The sequence below is a fragment of the Oncorhynchus keta genome, chromosome 18, assembly GCF_023373465.1.
Source record: "Oncorhynchus keta strain PuntledgeMale-10-30-2019 chromosome 18, Oket_V2, whole genome shotgun sequence".
Classification (NCBI taxonomy): domain Eukaryota; kingdom Metazoa; phylum Chordata; class Actinopteri; order Salmoniformes; family Salmonidae; genus Oncorhynchus; species Oncorhynchus keta.
The window spans coordinates 14,322,326-14,348,017 of record NC_068438.1 but is presented as its reverse complement, the minus strand read 5'-3'; the positions used below and the strand labels follow the sequence as shown (position 1 = coordinate 14,348,017).

The window sequence follows — 25,692 nt, the reverse complement described above, 5'->3', positions numbered from 1 at the left end:
CCCTTAAGCTAAATATATTTGACCTAAACCCCCCCTGAACACTTGAAGAAAAAAAACAAGTGACCCTCCCCTAAACCCAAAATAATAATGAAAACATAGTGGATAACAGAGAACATGCCTACCATTTACCCTCACTTCTTGGACAGACCAGAGCCTTAGATATGCAGTTTTAGAAAGTGTTCTACATCATGTAAAATTGTATTGTTCTTCATCCTGTCAGCATTACATGGCAACACAGGAATGTTTATAGCGCAGAGGGCCAGGAGGTTGTGGGTTCACAGACCACTGTGGACAAGAATAGGAGTGGAAAGATCTTTATAGTAAAAACATTGTATGATTCTGTTATTCTATTTTCAGGCCTGTGAAAAACAGCCTTTTATTAATATTATATGCAATTTGACATAATTTGACATATTGGCAGAATTTTTTGCATTATTTTTTAATACCACACAAATGACAGGCTAAGAATGGACAGTGAGAGAGGCCTATGTGTTCATCTTATCATATTTCTCCAATGCCAAATCAGTGTGTTTTGTTTGCAATGAAACTGTCCCTGTTTGCAAATAATTAAATCTGAAAAGTCATTAGGAATCTGAGCATGGTACTTTCAAAAGTTAAGGCTACCTTTCAACCCCAGACAGAGTAGGCCTACCAATGCAGAAAAGTGTAGCTTTAACTACTGGCTACTCTTCTTCCGTGGCTTAACCCAACGAGAGAAGATCACAAGTGTTTCCCTAAAAATCTGTCTGGGTTTAAACAGCTTCTATTGCACATAAAGTGAATAGCTTAATCAATTGATAATGACAGAATTAGATTACTTCCCAAGCAAAGTCCATTCGTTGTCCTCTTGGCTACAGAAGGTTGTAGTTCAGCCTCAGAATCTCAAAGAAACGCAATAATAATATTCCCATATGCAACGGAGTCTTTTACCAGTATTTTACAGCTTGTTTCTAGCACAAAGCATTCCGGACCAAAGCCCTGTTATAGATCACTTTATATAATGAGATCTATTTCATTTTCTTCAAAATCGTAAGCTAACAAGGGGTAGGCCTGTGCTTTTTGCCATTTTCTAGAATATAAGGAAGGCCTATGGCATACCCTCTCAGACCCCCTCAATTCGAGTCTCGGCTTTAATTTAACAGCCTTTCACTGAGACGGAGGTAGGCTACTTAAAGAGTGCATGGTGGGTGGAGGAATTGGCAGAGAAATCTATGGATATAGCAGCCTAAAGCCTCATTTCCTCTGTCAAACAGGTAGGCATAAGTCTTATTTCTTAAATATGAATAAATAGGCTACAACACCAAGCCCTCTTGTTCTTAGTAAAGTCTAATTAAAATGACGGTTGAAATTAATTATGCCTTCTCAAATGTGCCTACTTTCAACACCATAAACTGTCAATTTTCAATTAATATTTTCTGGAATAATCAAAAAAACATTTCGGAAGAATTCTTTGACTCTCCTCCTGAACTGCCACTGTAGGCCCACACAGCACACCATTGGTCAGGCAGCACAACAAAAAGTTTGGATCCGCAAGAGCAGAGCAGACGGGGGCTCAAGGTTAGAATATCCATTGCAGTGTGTAATGCAGCCTAGTTTTATTTACACCATCCCAGCAGCGCAAAAGACTCAAGAAGGAAGTACATTTTCAGTGTACTGTTTCATTCTGTGATGGTGGTACAGTACTGGTTGTATTTGGTCAACATCTGGTCAGGTGGCTCTATACCTTGAGCTGCTGGCAGAGATGCCAGACTGATGTCATGTTTGATGCCAGGGTGTGAGTTGATGTGGAGGTACATTTCACCATGACATCCACCACAGCCCATTTTGTCTGGCCAGCAGACCTCTAGTAATTTGGTAACCTCTGTAATCTTCAGGCAACACAGCTACAGGGTTATAGGGTTTTATAAACGGGGTGGTTCGAGCCCTGAATGCTGATTGGCTGACAGCTGTTGTATATCAGACCGTATATCACAGGTATGCCAAAACATGTATTTTCACGGCTCTAATTAAGTTGGTAAGCAGTTTATAATAGCAATATGGCACCTTGGGGGTTTGTGGTATATGGCCAATATACCACACCACCTCGTGACTTATTGCTTAAATCAGTTTTTTATCAATTTACAAAATGCACTTAGTTTACATTGGAGACCAACCAAATCGTCAAATGATCTAAATGGGTTAATTAACTGTGTGCAATTTGAAGGGAGATTTTTTAAAAATTGAATTCTCCTTTACATACACATTTAAAATATATGTAGATAGATATTGGGATCCTGGTTTGAGGTTGCAAAACGGCAATGCCAATCCTTCTTTCCACCAGAAGAGGGCACTTGGTTTCCACTAAATCCCAGAGTGAAGTGTCATCTGATATTAGCCTGGTCTGTGCTGCTATTTCCACTGTGGATGCAAGGTTTAAGTTGTGTGCTGTGCCTGTTGTGCCTCTGTTTATTGTCAGTACTGGGAGTCCTCACACTCCACCAGCTAGTGTGCTGCTAGCTACATCGCTGATTAAATCAGCTCTTTAAAGGGGAAATCTGGGATTTGAAAAACAACAAACTGGCCCCACCACTTATTTTGGTAAACAACTGACCAATGGGGCTGGAAAAATGTAACCACTCGCAAATTCATGGATGTCAGGAATGGCCATCCATAGATCAAAATTATAGTTTTAACCATGCTTTGATATGTGGTATTACAAACAATGGAGTAAAACAATCTTATATTGACAGTTGAACTAAGCTCATGATGCATTTAAAAGTTATATTCTTCAAGAATTAAGGGCTATATGTCATTCATTCAAAAGTTAAAATGATGTACCTATACCAATCCCTGATTACCCCTTTAAGGAAGTAATGAGGATCATTTCCAGATCCCTGCCTGTGTGTTAAAGCGCTGTGTCCTGTCAGCCTATAAACCAAGGCAGGAGACCACACAGCCAGACAGACATAGAGACATGGAAGGGGAGACTCTGGCCCTCGCTGCCTTGTAGAAATCACTTCTTGACTGCTCCTAAAGGAAGAGGCCCCTGTACAATGTGGGGAAACTGGACACCTTATTTTAGGGTGGGGGGAGACTTTAGAAACAGAACAGTGAGTGAGTGAGTGAGTGAGTGAGTGAGTGAGTGAGTGAGTGAGTGAGTGAGTGAGTGAGTGAGAATATATATATTTTAGTTTGCATGGTCATTTCAATTAAGGCTGATGTCTATGATGTTGGAAACCATTGGCTTGTAATGGCTAGACATGTTAAATCCTACAGGTCAGAATGGTGTGTGTTAATGTATCTTGTGATATAATGTGACATGACTGTGATTCACGCATGGAGCAGGCTATATTTTACACCACTGGTAACTTACATCTTACACCACACATTTACATTAGACCGTTTCAGCCGAAGTCTAATCAAAATCAAATCAATGAGTTAGTCATGCTTGAGACCAGCTACTCTGGAATATGCACATATAGTTGGTCTTGTTTTACTGTAATTGGACTGTGTGTGAGAATCTGCACAGGGACCATCAGACATCCACCAGCGCCCTCCAGAGTCTAACACAGGACTTTTCGCTGGAAAGGTTACCTTGGTAGTTTAAAACTAAACCACGTTTGAGTGGCTAAACAGATTCTAGAGAAAGGGAAAGGGGATACCTACTCAGTTGCACAAGGTAGTATGATGATCTAAAAACAAACGGTCAAACCTTAATCATTAAAGTAGATATAACAGCTGGAATAACAAAAAATTAGACCGATATAGGAGAAACCAATACAATAGTCAGTGGTGGAAAGTACTTTAAGTAGAAATACTTTAAAGTACTACATAAGTAGTTTTTTGGGGGTATCTGTACTTTACTATTTATATTTTTGACAACTTTTACTTTTACTTCACTACTTCACTACAGTTTCCAACATAGCAGCATCCACCTGTAGCACGTGCTCCAGCAGGTAAAGTTGAAGTCGGAAGTTTACATACACCTTAGCCAAATACATTTAAACTCAGTTTGTCACAATTCCTGACATTTAATGCTAGTAAAAAGTGCCTGTCTTAGGTCAGAACAATAGTAGAGAATTATTTATTTCAGCTTTTATTTATTTAATCACATTCCCAGTTGGTCAGAAGTTTACATACACTCAATTAGTATTTGGTAGCATTGCCTTTAAATTGTTTAACTTGGGTCAAACGTTTTGGGTAGCCTTCCACAAGCTTCCCACAATAAGTTGGGTGAATTTTGGCCCATTCCTCCTGACAGAGCTGGTGTAACTGAGTCAGGTTTGTAGGCCTCCTTACTCGGACACGCTTTTTCGGTTCTGCCCACAGATTTACTATAGGATTGAGGTCAGGGCTTTGTGATGGCCACTCCAATACCTTTACTTTGTTGTCCTTAAGCCATTTTGCCATAACTTTGGAAGTATGCTTGGGGTCATTGTCTATTTGGAAGACCCATTTGCGACCAAGCTTTAACTTCCTGACTGATGCCTTGAGATGTTGCTTCAATATATCCACATAATTTTCCATCCTCATGATGCCATCTATTTTGTGAAGTACACCAGTCCCACCTGCAGCAAAGCAGCCCCACAACATGATGCTTCCACCCCCGTGCTTCACAGATGGGATGGTGTTCTTCGGCTTGCAAGCCTCCCCCTTTTTCCTCCAAACATAACAATGGACATTATGGCCAAACAGGTCTATTTTTGTTTCATCAGACCAAAGGACATTTCTCCAAAAAGTAGGATCTTTGTCCCCATTTGCAGTTGCAAACCGTAGTCTGGCTTTTTTATGGCAGTTTTGGAGCCGTGGCTTCCATGATGAGCGGCCTTTCAGGTTATGTTGATATAGGACACGTTTTACTCTGGATATAGATACTTTGGTACCTGTTTCCTCCAGCGTCTTCACAAGGTTCTGTGCTGTTGTTCTGGGATTGATTTGCACTTTTCGCACCAAAGTACGTTAATCTCTAGGAGACAGAATGCGTCTCTTTCCTGAGCAGTATGATGGCTGCATGGTCCCATGGTGTTTATACATGCGTACTATTGTTTGTACAGATGAACGTGGTACCTTCAGTCATTTTGGAAATTGCTCTCATGGATGAACCAGACTTGTGGAGGTCTACAATTCTATTTCTGAGGTGATTGGCTGATTTCATTTGATTTTCCCATGATGTCAAGCAAAGAGGCACTGAGTTTGAAGGTAGGCCTTGAAATACATCCACAGGTACACCTCCAATTGACTCAAATGATGTAAATTAGCCTATCAGAAGCTTCTAAAGCCATGACATCATTTTCTGGAATTTTCCAAGCTGTGTAAAGGCATAGTCAACGAAGTGTATGTAAACTTCTGACCCACTGGAATTGTGATATAATGAATTATAAGTGAAGTAATCTGTCTGTAAACAATTGTTGGAAAAATTACTTGTCATGCACAAAGTAGTTGTCCTAACCGACTTGTCAAAACTATAGTTTGTTAACAAGAAATTTGTGGAGTGGTTGAAAAACTAGTTTTAATGACTCCAAACAAAGTATATGTAAACTTCCGACTTCAACTGTATGTCTCACTAGTCACCCCCAAAGACAATTCCTCCTTTGGCCGCCTTTCCTTCCAGTTCTCTGCTGCCAATGACTGGAACGAACTGCAAAAATCACTGAAGCTGGCGACTCATAACTCCCTAACTATCTGTAAGCACCAGCTGTCAGAGCAGCTCACAGATCACTGCACCTGTACATAGCCCATCTGTAAATAGCCCATCCAACTACCTCATCCCCATACTGTATTTATTTATCTTGCTCCTTTGCACCCCAGTATCTCTACTTGCACATTCATCTTCTGCACATCAATCACTCCAGTGTTTAATTGGTATATTGTAATTACTTTGCCACCATGGCCTATTTATTGCCTTACCTCATTTGCACACAGTGTATATAGACTTTTTCTACTGTATTATTGACTGTATGTTTGTTTATTCCATGTGTAACTCTGTGTTGTTATACATGTCGAACTGCTATGCTTTATCTTGGCCAGGTCGCAGTTGTAAATAAGAACTTGTCCTCAACTAGCCTACCTGGTTAAATAAAGGTGAAATAAAAAAAGAAAAAAGAAACATTCCGAATGAAAATAATGTACTTTTTACTCCATACATTTTCCCTGACACCCAAAAGTACTCGCTACATTGTGAATGCTTAGCAGGACAGGAAAATGGTCCAATTCACGCACTTATAAAGAGAACATCCTTGGTCATCCCTACTGCCTTTGATCTGGCAGACACACAAACACAAATGCTTTGTTTGGAAATTATGTCTGCATGTTTGAGTGTGCCCCTGGCTATCCGTAAATAACAAAACCAAATGTGTGGTTTGCTTAATATACGCAATTTGAAATTATTTTCACTTTTACTTTTGATACTTAAGTATATTTAAAACCAAATACTTTTAGACTTTTACTCAAGTAGTATTTTACTGGGTGGTTTTCACTTTTACTTGAGTCATTTTCTATTAAGGAATCTTTACTTTTACTCAAGTATGACAATTGGGAACTATTTCCACTGACAATAGTCCCACAACAGAAGTTTATTACTTACTCATATTTAATCGAAGCGCTTCAGACAGCTTGACACCAGATTCATTGTCAATCTCTCCTCCGTGTAGAGGTCTGTTGTATAGCTAGCTGTATATTGTTACACTAGTCACAGAACTGGGTGGTGGTTTGTGAATTCTGAGTGGTTTCTCTACTTGAACTTTCATTACCAGACCAATAGAAGAGACCATAAGTTACGCTTTATTTTACAGCCTGGTATAAGTTAATTTAACAGACACGCTTATCCAGAGCGACTTACAGGCACAATTAGGGTTAAGTGCCATGCTCAAGGGCACATTGACAGATTTTTCCACCTCATCGGCTTGTGGATTTGAAGTAGCAGCCTTTCAGTTACTGGCCCAACACTCTTAACCGCTAGGCTACCTGTCACCCTATAAATGAAGGGTTTGATTTCAAAACGCGATATTTCAATTTTCAGAAATTCTTCTGAAGCAACTTTTTAATTAAAAACGCACCGTGAAAGAGAGAGCTATTATTTTTTATATTATTTTACCATGACATGGGCTAGTGAAAAGACAGGCATGATTTTGTTTTAAATATATTGTAAGGTAATTTTATTTTATTTTAGAGAGATAAAATTTGGTTAGTGACCGACGTTTTGGTTACTGGCCCAACACGCTAGGCTACCTAACTATTTGGTGACAATAGATTGTTTATGGTACTTAGCTCAAATAATTCAGGTGTACAAAACTACGCTTGTCTCAATGAATCTCAAAGAAACTGAAAAGTAATGAATATGCCATTTTTTTTCACAAGTCTTACTTTTCTCACAGAAGCTTCCGGTCCATCCAGAGGAGCAGGTGCAGGCTCCGCTCACATGGTCACACAGAGCCCCGTGCTGACACTGACAGTCCAGGGCACAGCCCAAACCATAGCTGCCCTCCACACACTCTGGGGGAACATGGTAGAGACCCATGGACGACATCAGACAGAGATATCACTAGCCAGAATATATACACATGTGCTGCTGTGAGGACATGTTTTTTTGTCACGGCAAATAACGGGATATTAACGTTTAGTCCCTAATTTAGCTTGATTGATGGTTAGACTATTAGCTGGCCAAAAGTAAGCTACATGAAAAGTGCAATATTATTAATATAATCGTGTGTTAGTGTGAGTTTTCAGTGAATTTATGTAAATCACAAAGCTCCTCTGCATTTCCTGTGGTACCGGAAAATTCACAGCAACAAAAGAGTGATAAAATGAAGATCCTACATCTGTAGAACACTTGCTTGAAACACAAGCATTTCCCTACACCTGCAATAACATCTGCTAAATGTGTGTATGTGACCAATAACATTTGATTTGATCTGGTCCAAAGATGTGTTACAGTGTATTACCTAAAGATGGCAGTATTTCCAAAGAAATGTCTTACTCTGTTCACAGTGGTCTCCAGTGAAGCCAGCCTCACACACACAGCGTCCAGTCACAGCATCACAACTCAGGGCTCGGTCTGCACACTGGCACCTGTTGGAGCACCCAGAGCCCCAGGACCCCTCCTCACAGGCTGTGGAGACACACACACAGGTTGGTAAAGAAAACTACTGTGTGTGTGTGTGTGTGTGTGTGTGTGTGTGTGTGTGTGTGTGTGTGTGTGTGTGTGTGTGTGTGTGTGTGTGTGTGTGTGTGTGTGTGTGTGTGTGTGTGTGTGTGACGTATCGGTGAGAGTCAGGGTGCTTACGCTTAGTGCAGACGTGTCCTGTTCGACCTGGGGGACAGATGCAGTGTCCGGTGACATGGTCACAGCTGGCATCAGGGTGACAGACACAGGTGCTCACACAGCCTGGCCCATAGGACCCTGTTGGACACACTGTTGAGCAGAGGAATAGTCCGGGTGAAATATAACACAGTATTATCTTAAGGTCTTTCTCCCTCGCAGTCTCTTTCCTTTCGATCCTCACTTTAGCAAGACTGAAGGCTATCTCCGTTTATTTGTTTCCCTCACCAGTCTGGCAGAGTTGTCCTGTGTACCCAGGGTTGCAGTTACAGACTCCTGTCTGCTTGTTGCAGGAAGCTCTGTTATCACACGCTCTACATAGGAACTGGCACTTCAACCCCCATAATCCCTCTGGGCAGTCTACGGGGGAGGGAAAACTCAGGGCTATAGCTATTGACCAGTTTTGGTGGTCAGGCCATTTGGTCAGGATAAGCCCTAATTGAGTTGCAAAGTCTGCTGCCTCAGTTTGTATGATGGCAATTTGCATATACTCCAGAATGAAGAGTGATCAGATGAATTGCAATTAATTGCAGAGTCCCTCGTTGCCATGCAAATGAACTGACTCCCCCATTAACACAGGTGTGAGTGTTGACGAGGACAAGGCTGGAGATCACATTGTCATGCTGATTGAGTTGGAATAACAGACTGGAAGCTTCAAAAAGAGGGTGGTGTTGGGAATCATTGTTCGTCCTCTGTCAACCATGGTTACCTGCAAGGGAACACGTGCCGACATCATTGCTTTGCACAGGGCTTCACAGGCAAGGATATTGCTGCCAGTAAGATTGCACCTAAATCAATCATTTATCAGATCATTAAGAACTTCAAGGAGAGCAGTTCAGATGTTGTGAAGAAGGCTTCAGGGCGCCCAAGAAAGTCCAGCAAGTGCCAGGACCGTCTCTTAAAGTTGATTCAGCTGTGGGATCGGGGCACCACCACTACAGAGCTTGCTCAGGAATTGCAGAAGGCAGGTGTGAGTGCATCTGCACGCATGCCATCAGTAAAGCATCCTGAGACCATTCATGTGTGGGGTTGCTTCACAGCCAAGGGAGTGGGCTCACTCACAATTTTGCCTAAGAACACAGCCATGAATAAAGAATGGTACCAACACATCCTCTGAGAGCAACTTCTGCCAACCATCCAGGAACAGTTTGGTACGAACAATGCCTTTTCCAGCACTTTTGCCATAAGGCAAGTTATAACTAAGTAGCTCGGGGAACAAAACGTAGACATTTTGGGTCCAGGAACTCCCCAGATCTTAATCTCATTGAGAACTTGTGGTTAATCCTCAAGAGGCGGGTGGACAAACAAAAACACACAAATTCTGACAAACTCCAAGCATTGATTATGCAAGAATGAGCTGCCATCATTCAGGATGTGGCCCAGAAGTTAATTGACAGCATGCCAGGGCGGATTGCAGAGGTCTTGAAAAAGAAGGGTCAACACTGCAAATATCGACTCTGCATCAACTTCATGTAATTGTCAATAAAAGCCTTTGACACTTATGAAATGCTTGGAATTATACTTCAGTATGTCATAGTAACATCTGACAAAAATATCTAAAGACACTGACACAGCAAACTTTGTGAAAATTTATATTTGTGTCATTCTCAAAACTTTTGGCCACAACTGTACTGTACTGTTTGAATGTAGATCCCCAGATTTGAAAAACAGTGAGGGACAATATGGAAGAAACGGTATGAGATTTAAGTGAAATATAAATACAGTATGATAATGAGTAATAATACATTTGAACAGTAATACAGGTATGAAATAATGAGTTATGAAGCATTCTAACCTTGTTGACAGGCCTTTCCTGTCTTCCCAACAGGGCAGATACACTCTCCTGTCATGGGGTCACAGGGTTCTCCTCCACACACACACGTCCGGAGGCAGTTCTCCCCGAACTGACCAGCACTGCAGGCTACATACAGATACACAGAGGACGGAATGATGGAGGGAGCGAGAAACAGAGAGAAAGGGTTACACAAACCTTTTTTCATTTCCTGTGTATCTCCCTCACTGGGATCGTGTGCAGTAGCAAGGTGAGCTCAAAGTGAACTGATGTTGCATGGCCACTTCTCACAACCTCACGTCAATTCAAAGCGAAACAAAACCCTAAAGAGATGGATGATTTGTTTGCTTTAATAAAGGGACCCTCCTGGAGGTCTGGACGATGCATCAGGTCTAAAATAACCCGTCCATGTTATCTTGGCCAGTCTGTAGGGAGACCGAGTTATGATTTAAACAGCGCTCCTGAACGTTCTTTAATATCTCTGGAGCAAAGGAGAGACGAAACCCACTGAAACGGTTCACTGGTCTGTAGAGCAAGCTGCCAGAAGAGGAACACAATTGAAACCTTTTGAGCAAACTAATACACACACACACACACACATGTACGTACAAGCACGCAGGCGCTCACACACTCACACACCCATTAATATTTCCACATGCATGAGGGAACAATACAAAGTGCTCTCTCAGAATGTAAGGTCAGGAGTTGTGCCTGAACGGACCAGGAAACACTCCTGTCTCTAGGTACATGCATTGTGGTTTGGGAGTCTCCTCCACAGGGGGATTGGCTTACCCAGCTGACACAAGTTCCCATGGAGCCCTGCAGGACACCTCCGGGCGCACTCTCCACTCCTAGGGTCACAGGTCTCCCCAACGGTACAGTCACACTGCTGCCAACAGCCACTACCATAGAACCCTGGATCACACTCTGGAGAGGCACACACACACACACACACACACACACACACACACACACACACACACACACACACACACACACACACACACACACACACACACACACACACACACACACACACACACACACACACACACACACACACACACACACACACACGCACACGCACACGCACACACACAGGGGAGGAGCTTCACTATCATCCAGACAACCATGTAAGTTTTATTTTTCAATAACCTCCGTGTACTGTATTGTCTGAGCCAGAACAGCTTACCTTGCTGACACTGAGAGCCATGGTGGCCAGGTTTGCACAGACAGGTCCCGTTCTTGGGATGGCAGCCCAGGGAATGTTCCAGATCACAGTCACACTCCTCGGAGCAGGCAGCACCGTGAGTCCACCTGGGACAAGCTGGAGAAGAGAAGGTACACTCACTACAACTCTAGGATCAGGGATCAAGCTACGGAAAGGGAATCAACATAATTTTCTTCATCTATCACTACTGCAGTGTTCCTAAAATCTGGTCCAATAGACACACTTAGGCAGTGCAGGATTTTGTTCCAGACCAGTACTAAGACACCTGATTCAACTGAACAGGTGGCTGATGTTCAGTTTATTAGTTGAATCAAGCTCGGACAAAAGCTTCAAGATGTCAGCTGAAGAACACTGCTCTACTACATTAAGATGTCAGTCATGGTGGCTGCTGGGTACTGTAGTCTAGAGGATATGGGTACTCACGCAGGTGGCAGAAGCGCCCGTACAGCCCTGGGGCACACAGGCAGGCTCCATAGAGACGGTGGCAGCGCCCGTTGTTGGGGCAGTTACACCTCCGCCTACAGTGTTTCCCAAAGTATCCTTGTGGGCAACCTGTCAACATGTCAACAAGACACAGAAGAGTTGCACATGTTGTTAGACCAGATTTTGCCCTTCCAGCATGTAGCTTGGTCCCCAATCTGTTTGTGATGTCTTGCAAACTCCTATGGTCATTGTCACATTGACGAGACAGAGCAAACGGATCTGGCACCAGGCTATGTCTACAGGGCAGAGCCAGTGCCTAACCTTATGGGTGATGAAATGAACAGGGTTAGCTAAATAGGATTAGCCACTTAAGGCAAGGTGACTGGTCTGTGTCTGGACTTGGACGTGGTGGAGCTGTGACATGGAGTGACATAAAACCATGCAGTGGGGAGGAGGGGAGACGAGTGGTGGGCTACTGAAGGGCCAGTAACAAGGAAGAAAATGTGCTGTGTTTGGACCCCTGTGGGGGAGCAGTCGGCTGAGTGCTGGGGAGTGTGTGTGTGTGTGTGTCAGTCCCTACCGTCCTCACAGAGCTGGCCCTGCACCCCCGGTGGGCAAACACACCTCCCGGTTACTGGTTCACAGGAGCCCCCGTTCTGGCAACGACATAGGCTGTTACAGGCCTGTCCATATGTCCCCACTGGACAAGCTGGGAGGGAGAGAGAGAGGGTGGGGGTGAGCAAGAGATTGATATTGAGAGACATTCTAACGCTTTACTTTTCTATTATCTTCTCCACATGAGGGTTTTAGCTTTTTGCGTTTCCCACATTAATCCAACACGGCTTGTGTAGCAATTACCACACACAACCCAGCTGGACCTTCTAAATGGGTTCAGTCAAAGCCAGTCAACATTCCATGTCACACTTCTTGTGCACAACTATTTTATGAATCTCTGAGGGAAAATGTGTTAGTTAGCAATTAGTCATGTGTTTAGCCACATAATGTGGCAAGCTAGGCAAGAGCAAAATCAGTACAGAAAACGCAATCGTTTTAGTATAAAGATCTTTACCTTAATTCTATTGCTCTCTGGTTACACTGTATCCAGACATACACAGCACTGCCTTCCCATATCTAACAAATGTTGTCATACAAAATGCAATAGCATGTCTATCTATATACAGTGTCTTCGGAAAGTATTCAGACCCCTTGACTTTTCCCACATTTTGTTAGGTTACAGCCTTATTCTAAAATGGATTAAATTTTATTTTTTTCCTTCTCAATCTACACATAATACCCCATAATGACAAAGCTAAAACAGATTTAAAAAAAATGTTTGTTAATAAATTAATGATTAAAAACAGAAATATCACATTTACATACAGACCCTTTACTCTATGCTTTGTTGAAGCACTCTTTGTTGAAGCACCTTTGGCAGTGATTACAGCTTCGAGTCTTCTTGGGTATACAAGGTTGGCACACCTGTATTTGGGGAGTTTCTCCCATTCTTCTCTGCAGATCCTCTCAAGCTCTGTCAGGTTGGATGGGGAGTGTTGCTGAACAGCTATTTTCAGTCTCTCCAGAGATGTTCGATCGGGTTCAATTCCGGGCTCTGACTGAGCCACTCAAGGACATTCAGAGACTGGTCCCGGAGCCACTCCTGCATTGTCTTGGCTGTGTGCTTAGGGTTGTTGTCTTGTTGAAAGGTGAACCTTCGCCCCAGTCTGAGGTCCTGGGTGCTCTGGAGCAGGTTTTCATCAAGAATCTCTCTGTACTTTGCTCCGTTCATCTTTGCCTCAATTCTGACAAGTCTCCCAGTCCCTGCACTGAAAAACATCCCCACAGCATGATGCTGCCACCACCATGCTTCACCGTAGGGATGGTTTCCTCCAGACATGACGCTTAGCATTTAGGCCAAAGAGTTCAATCTTGGTTTCATCAGACCAGAGAATATTCTTTCTCATGGTTGGAGAGTCTTTAAGCGCCTTTTGACAAACTCCAAGCGGACTGTCATGTGCCTTTTACGGAGGAGTGGCTTCAGTCTGGCCACTCTACCATAAAGGCTTGATTGGTGGAGTGCTGCAGAGATGGTTGTCCTTCTGGAAGGTTCTCCCATCTCCCAAGAGGAACTTCACCTCCCTGACCAAGGCCCTTCTCTCCCAAATGCTCAGTTTGTCCAGGCGGCCAGCTCTAGGAAGATTCTTTGTAGTTACAAACTTCTTCCATTTAAGAATGATGGAGGCCACTGTGTTCTTGGGGACCGTCAATGCTGCCGAAATGTTTTGGTACCTTTCCCCAGATCTGTGCCCCAACACAATCCTGTCTCGGAACTGTACGACCCCATGGCTTGGTGTTTGCTCTGACATGCGCTGTCAACTGTGGAACCTTCTATAGACAGGTGTGTGCCTTTCCAAATCCTGTCCAATCAACTGAATTTAACACAGGTGGACTCCAGTCAAGTTTTAGAAAGATCTCAAGGATGATCAATGGAAACAGTATGCACCTGAGCTCAATTTCAAGTCTCATAGCAAAGCATCTGAATATTTATGTAAATAAAGGTATTTCTGTATTTGCAAAAAAATCAAAAAACCTGTTTTCACTTTGTCATTCACCTTTTTTTTTATATAAACAATTTTATAATAAGCCTGTAACGTAACAAAATGTAGAAAAAGTTCATAGGTCTGAATACTTTCTGAGTGTAGGTTATGAACACCTGCTCTTTCCATGACATAGGGAAGAGGATACCTAGTCGGTTGCACAACTGAATGCATTCAACCAAAATGTGTCTTCCAGATTTAACCCAACTCCTCTGAATCAGAGAGGTGTGAGCGGCTTCCATAATCACCGTCATCGGCACCCATGGAGCAGTTGTTGTTGGGGGTTAACTGCCTTGCTCGAGGACAGAACTGCAGATTTTTCCACATTGCCGGCTCGGGAATTCGAACCAGCAACCTTTTGGTTACTTGCTCAACGCTCTGCCTCCCGCAGACTGACCAGGTAAATTCAGGTGAAAACTATGATCTCTTATTGATGTCACCTGTTACATTAAATCCACTTCAATCAGTGTAGATGAAGGGAAGGAGTCAGGTTAAAGAGATATTTTAAGCTTTGAGACAATTCAGACATGGATTGTTTATGTGTGCCATTCAGAGGGTGAATGGGCAAGACAAAATATTTAAGTTCCTTTGAATCGGGTATGGTAGTAGGTGCCAGGTGTACTGGTTTGTGTCAAGAAATGCAATGCTGCACGCTCAACAGTTTCCTGTTGTAACGGTATTCGTCGTCTGAAGAAGAGGAATCATCGGACCAAAGCGCAGCGTGGTAAGTGTTCATGCTTTCTTTATTAAAACTGAACACTATAACTAAATAACAAAGGGAATAACCGAAACAGTCCTGAATGTTGCAAAACACTAAACAGAAATGAACTACCCACAAAAACCCTGTGGGAAAAAGCTACCTAAGTATGGTTCCCAATCAGAGACAACGATAGACAGCTGTCCCTGATTGAGAACCCTACCCGGACAAAACAAAGAAATACAAAAACATAGAAAGAAGAACATAGAATGCCCACCAAAATCACACCCTGACCAAACAAATAACAATAGAGACATAAAAAGCTCTAAGGTCAGGGCGTGACACCTGTGTGTATAAAGAATGGTCCACCACCCAAAGGACATCCAGTCAACTTGACACAACTGTGGGAAGCATTGGAGTCAACATGAGCCAGCATCCCTGTGGAACGCTTTTGACACCTTGGAGAGTCCATGACCCGACAAATGGAGGCTATTCTGAGGGCAAAAGGAGTGGGGGGCTGCAACTCAAGGAAGGTGTTCTTAATATTTTGTATACTCAGTGTATAATAACATTAAGGATTGAAACATTGTAGTTGTCTTCTGTCCAAGCTAACAATGAAAACCTAATAAGATGACTAAAATGCCATTCTCTGCTACGTTTTCAATCTTCCCCACTGGTCAGGTAAAATGGATTCATCATAATGTAACTCTTCTTGGTGTGAATTTGAACACTAGTCCAAAGGAGGATGTTTAAATGTATAAAAAGGACTGATGGTTTTGGATTTATCCCCACATTCCACTCAGAATTATATCCCTGGTTCAGGTCAAGCCCAAAGACACTCAATAATCATGCTTGGTTGTGAAACAATGGCTTCTGGCCTCTTTCTAACAACCCTGGCCTGGGAGATGTATTCTGTCTGTTGTGGACTTGGCCTGTTTCCAGGCCAGATCTGGGTTCAAATACCTAACCCCGAGGACTAACCAACCAAATAACTGCCTGCTCAATAATAGACACTGAATAACACTGAAACTCTATCAAGTGATAGATGATTTCCAAGGGTTACAGTGCTAATAAGAGAAGCTGGGGAGAGAAGAGGAGAGCGACTTACTCTCGTTGCAGATGACGCCAGTCCATCCAGGTGTACATTCACAGTGTTCTCTGTCCGCACCACACACTGCTCCGTTCTCACAGTCAGCACAGCTCACACCACAGTCATCCCCGAAGGAATCATCTAGACACACTGAGACACACACACGCACATAGTCCTGTAAAACCATGGCATGATTTACCGTTTCTGCCACATATGTCACATTGAGCATCAACCAGACATGTATGTAAGCACTGATTTGCTACCTATGTGGCTGACCAGGGTGAGTTCCCCTCTCTGTGCCTCTTCCTCCTGGTCTTCACCATAGGGTGAGTGCAGGGCTGCAGTGTACTGCAGGAGCTGAGGGGGCCGTCGGAACAGCAGATCTGGCAACCTGTGCACTTCCAGATCCTCATCTGCATCATCCTCCTCTTCATCGTCATCCAGGTCACTGTCGTACAGCGCTGCATTGGGACAGACAGACAGGCGGAGAGGAGACACTCAGAACACATTCGCATTGATCACATTTACATTACATCTAACTATACTATACTGTATTATACTATACTATCATTTACATTACATCTAATTATACTATACTGTATTATACTACACTATCATTTACATTACATCTAATTATACTATACTGTATTATACTATACTACACTATCATTTACATTACATCTAATTATACTATACTGTATTATACTATACTACACTATCATTTACATTACATCTAACTATACTATACTGTATTATACTACACTATCATTTACATTACATCTAATTATACTATACTGTATTATACTATACTATCATTTACATTACATCTAACTATACTATACTGTATTATACTATACTATCATTTACATTACATCTAACTATACTATACTGTTTTATACTATAATTTACAATACATCTAACTATACTGTCTTATACTAACTATACTATCATTTACATGACATCTAACTATACTATACTGTATTATACTATACTATCATTTACATTACATTCATCTGAATACTTAAAGTGATTGCATCATTACTATAGTCTGCTGTTAGAAAACCTCACAAATGTCTCTCAGAGTTACGTTTACATGTTTAAAGACAATGTATACACATTCACTGTGAAATTACAGAATACTAAAGTATATAGCATAGTATAGTATAGCATAGCATAGCATAGTACAGTATAATATTATGATCAAATAGTACTCACGGATGCAGGCTCTGTGGTCGTGGTCCAGACGGAAGCCCAGTCTGCAGAAACACTCGTAGGTCCCCGGGGTGTTCACACAGTAGTGTTCACAGACAGAACTCTCTGCCAGGCACTCATCAATGTCTGACAAGACCACAGAACAAAAGGAAGTACTTTGATAATTAACACGGTACTTTTCAAGTGTATTCTATTTCCATTATCAAAACTAGAACAATGAGTTTTTAGACACTGTCAATGCATAATCATCCCTGTCTTATAAAATACTGTAAACTCAATCCAGAGTCAATTTGGACCTAGATAATGAGTGGATAATGGTCAACGTATTGTCCTCTTACCATTGCAGCCACAGCCGTCTGGATGGAGCCTATAACCAGCCTGGCAGCTGCACTCATAGCCCCCTGGGTTGTTCTTACAGAACTGACTGCAGCACGCCTCCTCACTCTCACACTCATCACTGTCTGGGGAGGTGCAAGAAAAGATGATTGTTCATTTGGGCACGCAACGGAAAATATTTAAAGACATTTTGGAACGGAAATTGAAAAAGGGCATTTGAATTCCTAATAATCCCTACCTGTTTCAGAAAAGGCCCATGTTTGATCTGTTGCTTCTATACTTATCGTAGAGACAGAGAATGACTATAACCAGGAGTTTTTCTTTACCTTCTGACCTGACCAGGAAAAACTCTGGGCTTCAACAATGATGACCCAACAGAGAGTACCTACCCACACAGGTCTTCCTGTCCTCAGCCAGTTGGTATCCTTGGTTACAGGAGCAGAGGGGTCCGTTGGTGGTGTGTTCACAGTGGTGGGAGCATCCTCCGTTGTTCTTCTCACAGCTGTCTACGATCTCCATCTCAATACCTGCAAATAGGAGGATACAACCAGTCAAGTGAAGGCTGGCACCCAACAACAGTATCTGTTTGCAATAAACCAAAACATTAGCCATCACTCACACATTAGCTTCACAAGAACATACTACAATTAGGGTCAGATATTTTTCCTTATCATGTCACATGACCAGGACTAACTACTCCTGACCTTTGTTATAAGACTACGACGATGGACCAGACTTCTTCATGGTCAGAAAAAAACTATTGGCTACTATGTTGCTACGCAACTGTGATTTTGCCTACTTTAGTTGAATTTACTGATTGTAAAGTTGCTTTGGCTAAGAAGAGCATCTGCTAATTGACTCTAATGTAAATGATCATGTATACTCACGGTAGCACTGTTTTCCGTCAGCACCCAGCTCAAAGCCAGGGTTACACAAACAGCTGAAGGAGCCCCGGGTGTTGACACAGCGATGGGAACATATGGCCTGGCCTGTGCTGCACTCATCTATGTCTACAAAAGATAGCATGATATACTGTAAGTCAATAGGGCACAGTCCCATAGCACAGGTAGAGATTACATTACAGGGATCCGTGGAGTAATCATTTTTATTCATATGAGGCTATGAATGAGGTTCCGAGGGGGGAAAGTGCTTCTGGTTAAGAAATTGCCTTTTGTACCACTTGACATGTGGGTGAGTGACCTTTCGTCATAGTAATGCTAGAGCACAGGCATGGTGGTGGGCTGCTCTTAGTGATTATGAAGCATACCGCAAACACACACATGCGCACACACACAAAGGCACGCACGCAAGCACGCACACACACACACACACACACACAGAATGTTGTGTTTAATGAAGTTGCCTGAACCCTATAGCCTTCTAGCCACCCCATGTTATAGTAGTATCATCCAGCCATAGCGTTAATCAGCTTAAAGCCCCACACACAGTCATGGAACATATGGCCCCGGAGGGCCGGGTCATAGAGCCTCAGCTCTAATGACTCCGGGACAAAGGCAACTCTCTGATGAATGCCACCTTTGTTTTGTCCAGGTGCACTGATTTTGGAGAATAACAAACGTTTACATAACCGGAGTCTCAGTTAAACCACCATTAAAACTCAATGTTCACATGTTGCTTTACACGAGTGCTGAAAAGTGAGAAAGTTCATGAGACGGATAGAGGTGATGGCTATGGTTTTTCCGTGACCAATGAGGGCTAGACTTGTTTTCTTAAGAGGATTCAGGGTGGTGGAGATTTATAGACAAGTTCGAAAAGTCTCTTTCACTCTAGGACATTTCTGGGAAGGTTGTCTGCATGTAACAGCGTATTGAAATATGAGAATGTCGGTTTGTGTGTGTGTGTGTGTGTGTGTGTGTGTGTGTGTGTGTGTGTGTGTGTGTGTGTGTGTGTGTGTGTGTGTGTGTGTGTGTGTGTGTGTGTGTGTGTGTGTGTGTGTGTGTGTGCATTTCCAGACATACTTTCGGAAAGTATTCAGACCCTTTCACGTTACAGCCTTATTCGAAATATCCTCATCAATCCACACATACAATACCCCATAATAAACAAGCAAAAACAGTTTTTTTTTAAAAATGTTAACAAATTCATAACATTTATAATTTATAATATTAACGTAAGTATTCCAACCCTTTGCTATGAAACTTTAAATTGAGCTCAGATGCATCCTGTTTCCATTGATCATCCTTAAGATGTTTCCACAACTTGACTGAAGTCCACCTGTGGTAAGTTCAAATGATTGGACATGATTTGGAAAGGCACACTTCTGTCTATATTAGGTTCCACAGTTAATAGTAAGGTACCAGAAAATGTTGGCAGTATTGAAGGTCCCCAAGTACACAGTGGCCTCCATTCTTAAATGGAAGAAGTTTGGAACCACCAAGTCTCTTCCTAAAACTGGCCTGACCAAACTAAGCAATCAGGGGAGAAGGGCCTTGGTCAGGGAGGTGACAAAGAACCCATTGGTCACTCTGACAGAGCTCCAAAGATCCTTTTTGGAGATGGAAAAACTTTCCAGAAGGACAACCAACTTCGCAGCACTCCACCAATCAGGCTTTTAATGTAGAGTGGCCAGACGGAAGCCACTCCTCAGTAAAAGGCACATACCGCCCGCTTGAAGTTTGCCCAAAGGCATCTAAAGGACTCTCAGACCATGAGAAACAAAATTCTCTGGTCTGATGAATATCAAGCGTCACGTCAGGAGGAAACCAGGCACCGCTCATCACCTGGCCAATACCATCCCTACGGTGAAGCATGGTGGTGGCTACATCATGATGTGGGATGTTTTTCAGCAGCAGGGACTGGGAGACTAGTTAGGATCAAGGGAAAGATCAATGGAGCAAAGTACAGAGAGATCCTTGATGAAAACCTGCTCCAGAGTGCTCAGGAACTCAGACTGGGGACAAAGGTTCACCTTCCAACAGGACAACAACCCTAAGTACACAGCTAAGACAACGCAAGAGTCTCTGAATGTCCTTGAGTGGCCCAGCCAGAACCCGGACTTGAACCCGATCGAACATCTCTGGAGAGACCTGAAAATAGCTGTGCAGCGACGCTCCCCATCCAACCTGACAGAGCTTGAGAAGATCTGCAGAGATGAATGGGAGAAACTCCCAAAATACAGGTGTGTCAAGCTTATAGCGTTATACCCAAGAAGAATCGAGGCTGTAAATGCTGCCAAAGGGGCTGAGTTAAAGGGTCTGAATCTTATGTAAACGTGATCAAGTTTGCAAAAACGTCTAAAAACCTGTTTTTGCTTTGTAATTGTGGGGTATTGCGTTTAGATTGATGAGGGGAAAAAAATATTTTAAGTCTATTTTGGAATAAGGCTGCAATGTAACAAAATGTGGAAAATGTGAATGGGTTTGAGTACTTTTTGATTGCACTGGCTAAAAAATGTAACCTTTATTTATCTAGGCAAGTCAGTTAAGAGCAAATTCTTATTTACAGTGATGGCCTAACTCAGCCATACCCTCCCTTAACCCGGACGATGCTGGGCCAATTGTGCACAGCCCTATGAGACTCCCGACAAGGTCGGGTTGTGATAGAGCACAGAATCAAACCAGGGTCTGTAGTGGCATCTCTAGCACTGAAATGCCGTGCCTTTAGACCAATGCGCCACCCGGTAGCCACATTTGTGTGTGCTCTTACCAGTGGTGAAAAAAGTACCCAACTTTCATACTTGAGTAAATGTAAACATAATTTAATACAAAATGACTTAAGTAAAAGTGAATGTCACCCAGTAAAATATTACTTCAGTAAAAGTATAAAATAATTGGGTTTAAAATATACTTAAGTATCAAAAGTAAATGTAATTGCTAAAATATACTTAAGTATCAAAAGGAAAAGTACAAATCATTTCAAATTCCTTATATAAAGCAAACCAGAAGGCATTATTAAACTTTTTTTTGTTTTAACGGATAGCCAGGGGCACACACCAACACTCAGACATCATTACAAATGAAATGTGTGTTTAATGAGTCCACCTGATCAGAGGCAGTAGGGATGGCCAGGAATGTTGTCTTGATAAGTGTGTGAATTTGACCATTTTCCTGTTCTGAAAAGCATTTCAAATGTAACGAGTCCTTTATTTGTGTCAGGGAAAATGTATGGAGTAAAATGTACATTATTGTCTTTAGAAATGTAGTGAAGTAAAATTAAAAGTTGTCAAAAATATAAATAGTAAAGTACAGATTCCTAAAAAACGACTTAAGTAGTGTGATGGATAATGTTATGTTGGTGCTTTTCTAATAACCAATGTCTGTGTCTGTGTTCTATGTTTGTGCTCTGTGTTCATGCAAGTGACTGATTGAACGAATCCTTACTAGTAGCTGAAATGTGGCTTCCTTAGGCAAGTACCTTAGGAGAGCAGTTATTTATTAACAGTCCTATGTGTGATTCGGAAAACGAGAAGGAGAGAGACAGAGCGCTGCTCCTGAATGAGGGACACCTGTCTCTAGTCTATTTTACCATTAACTTATGGGATATAATTAAGTTAAGATGGAGTCATCAAGGGTTGTCAGTGTATTTTATTATTTTGATTTAACAGGCAGTGTTGTTTTTTTGGGATGTATGGATGATGTGAGTCATGTGTCCAAAGGGGGAATTACCATATTATCGAGTGATATATGAAGAAGTGTATTGCTGTTTTTTTGTTTACTTTGTCTTTGTCTTGTTTCAATAACACATCTCACCAGATTGGGTCTGCTGGAGGGTTGGGATTTCTCCCTCTGACTCCCTGACCCTGTATCTCTGCGGTGAAATGATAGGGGAGTGTAAACCAATTTGGGAGGGGGAATAGTTTCAACTGTATGTTGTTATTCTATTTGACATCTTAAATGCCCTAAATCCAACTGCTGTTCTGGTCTGTCCTTACTTGAGGTTATGGCGAAGGTGACCACAGATGGTATAGAGATGCATGGAATGGATCATTTGACCAAGAACACTGTGAACTTCCACCCCCCCAACCGGCTGATGTAATGGCAACAATGGCTTTCAGTATGGTCCTTCACCACTTCCACCGTGAGACTTGAGTCCAAGCCAGTATCGTGTCTTTGGCTATGCCGGATTAAGTGATATGACATGCTATTCTATGAAATAATTTTTCTGTAATTAATATTACCTGACTAAGCTAATCGGGTAAATGTAATTAACTAGAAAGTCGGGGCACCACGAAAGAATGTTTATAGAGCTGTTATCTTCCAAATAAACTTAAAGACCTAGTAATCTTTAACATCAATAGCAGTCAATATTTAATTGTCACCTTATTTAATCTCATCTGAAAGTTGTGAATTCTTCACGAACCCTGGCTAACATGTTGAATCAGCTATACGAAGTTTGGTTTAATTATTTATTTACTAAATACCTAAATAATCACACAGAATTACATCTACACAGAATGGATCATACTTTGATTACAAATGATGTCATAAAGGAAAACGTCCCTAGGGGACGGAACCGACATGACGGCTGGTTACACAAAGAAAGGGGGTTGGGTTTTGAATGAAAGAGCGGGAAGACTGAGTAACAAAGGGAGAAGCTATGCTATCGTAAATACAGTATCTTATGCATTCTAAATTGCCGCCCATTTGGAAAAGGAAAATGCAATAAATATTTACTCTGAGCTGCGCTTCGATCGATTGGTCGTAGATGGGAGGCCTGGTTGACCTTTGAAGAATGTCTGGTGGTAGAATGGATACTTGGTAGTCCCGTTATCGTGTGGTAGGACAGATACTCTGTCCGTCCTCTCCTAGCCCACGTCTACAGTTGCTGCGCTAATGCAACGGCTAGCAGGTATCACTTCTTTAGTGAATAAGAGTTCAAAGTTAATACCAAGTTGCCATACTTTAAGCTCATGCTATATTCTGGCTGGTATAGTCGAAATTCATCCTTCCGGCGTTTAGGTCGTCACCTTCACATTGAAATTTGATGCTAATTTCGTTAGGTTCTTGCTGAGGATGGCTTAGTTCTGTAGGTGGTCTTTGTCCTTTCAACGTGGGGATGGTAAGTCCTCGCGTCCTTGGAACAGGAAGTTACATTTTCGTCAACGGGTTTATATAGTGGTGAAAGAAGGGCGTGTTTCATAGTTTACAACCCATGTCTGTTCACTTGGGCGGGGCCTCTGAGTGAGCAGAGTGGTGTTCTTCTGACAAACCGTCCTCTCATTAAGAAGCTAAAAATTACATTGAATCTTTTCACAAATTGTTTCATATTTAAACATTTAAATTGCACAATTCCATGTGAATCTGACAACTAGAATGTGTAGATTTTCCAAGATACAGTTCATGACGTCCTATCATCAGTAATCATGTCTCAGACGACAACTGAACTGACATCATATTCATTAAGTCCCAACCCATACTTTCAACTGGTTGGATTACCGAAATATGGTTCCGTTTCCCATCTTTTATGACGTCACCAGACTCTCTCTCAATGTTAACAAAGGCTTTAGAGTCAACTCTATAGAGTAGAGAGAGAGAAAAGGGGAAAGGTATTTATGGGGGTCATAAACCTCCCCCATCAGGCCAACGTCATGACACCAGCAACCTGTACACAGCATCCAATCGAAGCTATCAACTGCCTTTTCTCTCATGTCTTTTCTCTCAAGAGTGCGACATGAGTCCACGTAGAGTGAGCATGGAGAGAGATCCCGTCCAAACTTCTCTCATGCTGCTGGTGGACTGGTAGGAAAATGGACAAAGACATAATGTACTGTAAAGGACAGTGCCGACTATGGTGAGACATTATCAAGGGCCATCCACTTTGAACATGTGCCATTGGGAGGACGAACTGAAACACTATATAAAAAAGAACATGAACAAATGACAGAAGAATGAGTCCCGGGAGAGAGGGGGGTAGTCAACCGTACCCAAATTGATTTAGGCTTCTCCAAAATGATTATTTTGGGATATCATGTTGATTTTGGAGGTCTGCACAATGCGAAATTTATAGTAATTAAGACTAAGAATGCACAATCTGTCATTACCACAAATGGGGGCTGTGATGATAATAGTTAACGCTAGAAATAGCAGATGAAAATACTGTATGTAAATGTACATTCTGCCAGGATCGGTGTGTGCTAAATTGAGGGTCTTAAATTTAAGTGATAGAACCAACATGAAGCACTAAGGGCTGTCATTCTAAATTTGGGTTGGATAATTTATCACAAGTTCTAATTATGATTTGGAAAGGTGAGGCTTCTAGAGACAGAGCTATGCCTCTAAAATGTGAGGAGAGCCACTAGATTGTAGCTTGGGCCATCCACTTTGGGCCACCCACCTTACCTCAATCTCATTCTTATCAATGTTGATCTGAAACTGTTAGAATTTGTGCTCTCTCTCTTCCCTGTGAAAGTCAATATGCATATGCCCTAAACCAAATTCAGGAGATCTCTAGAGATGTAGAGAAAATTGGCAACACTAAAACAATTGCATAAATAGGCTCTGCAACACAGAGGCAGGTCAAGGGGGCACATGTGCAATCGTTGACGATGAATGTTTTACTTCTGTCCCAGATCACTCTTCTAATATGACTGATCTCGCGGAATACATTGCCACTGTTGCTAAGAATAATTCCCCACAACCAGAAGGACATTTGAAACTTGGTTGGAATCCCTGTTTGGAAGTTGAGGATCCCAAATTGCCAAATGGGCTGCAGCGTGTATTTTTTTCTTAGTTCTAAATTGTTATTTAACATGCTGTGTGTGTATTTTTGATACATTCACTCCCGTTAATAGAAGTGTAACATTTTATTATTATAGTATTGCAATACTAATTAGATTGTATAACCCAGAATGAAGGGTTTGAAATAATGAAGTCTGATTTAATGTGTTGATTTCCCTTACTTTAATAGAAATAGGATACAGAAGTTAAAATCTAAAGCTTACCTTAAAATGTAATGATTATTAACACACATTAACACAAGAGGATGGAATGTGATGGAACATTTTATATTGGTGCTTTTCCAATAACCAATTTCTGTGTTCATGCAAGTGACTGATCGAATTC

The 25,692-nt window shown here is 41.9% G+C and overlaps 1 protein-coding gene across 3 annotated transcripts in view; it reads right to left on the bottom strand.

The window, feature by feature from the left end:
* Window positions 1-25,692, bottom strand: part of LOC118371322 (multiple epidermal growth factor-like domains protein 6) — a 95,486-nt gene that overhangs the window by 17,769 nt on the left and 52,025 nt on the right. For 2 of the 3 annotated variants that reach the window (XM_052467439.1, XM_052467438.1), the window contains exons 9-23: window positions 18,559-18,681; window positions 18,061-18,198; window positions 17,674-17,796; window positions 17,339-17,461; window positions 16,387-16,584; window positions 16,142-16,273; window positions 12,323-12,451; window positions 11,743-11,871; window positions 11,281-11,415; window positions 10,881-11,015; window positions 10,092-10,217; window positions 8,525-8,656; window positions 8,261-8,389; window positions 7,955-8,086; window positions 7,342-7,470 (exon numbers count right to left, since the gene is read on the bottom strand). In XM_052467439.1, the coding sequence (XP_052323399.1) occupies window positions 7,342-7,470; window positions 7,955-8,086; window positions 8,261-8,389; window positions 8,525-8,656; window positions 10,092-10,217; window positions 10,881-11,015; window positions 11,281-11,415; window positions 11,743-11,871; window positions 12,323-12,451; window positions 16,142-16,273; window positions 16,387-16,584; window positions 17,339-17,461; window positions 17,674-17,796; window positions 18,061-18,198; window positions 18,559-18,681 (2,013 nt within the window). The remainder of the gene's footprint in view (window positions 1-7,341; window positions 7,471-7,954; window positions 8,087-8,260; window positions 8,390-8,524; window positions 8,657-10,091; window positions 10,218-10,880; window positions 11,016-11,280; window positions 11,416-11,742; window positions 11,872-12,322; window positions 12,452-16,141; window positions 16,274-16,386; window positions 16,585-17,338; window positions 17,462-17,673; window positions 17,797-18,060; window positions 18,199-18,558; window positions 18,682-25,692) is intronic. The other variant, XM_052467440.1, reaches the window with a different exon arrangement.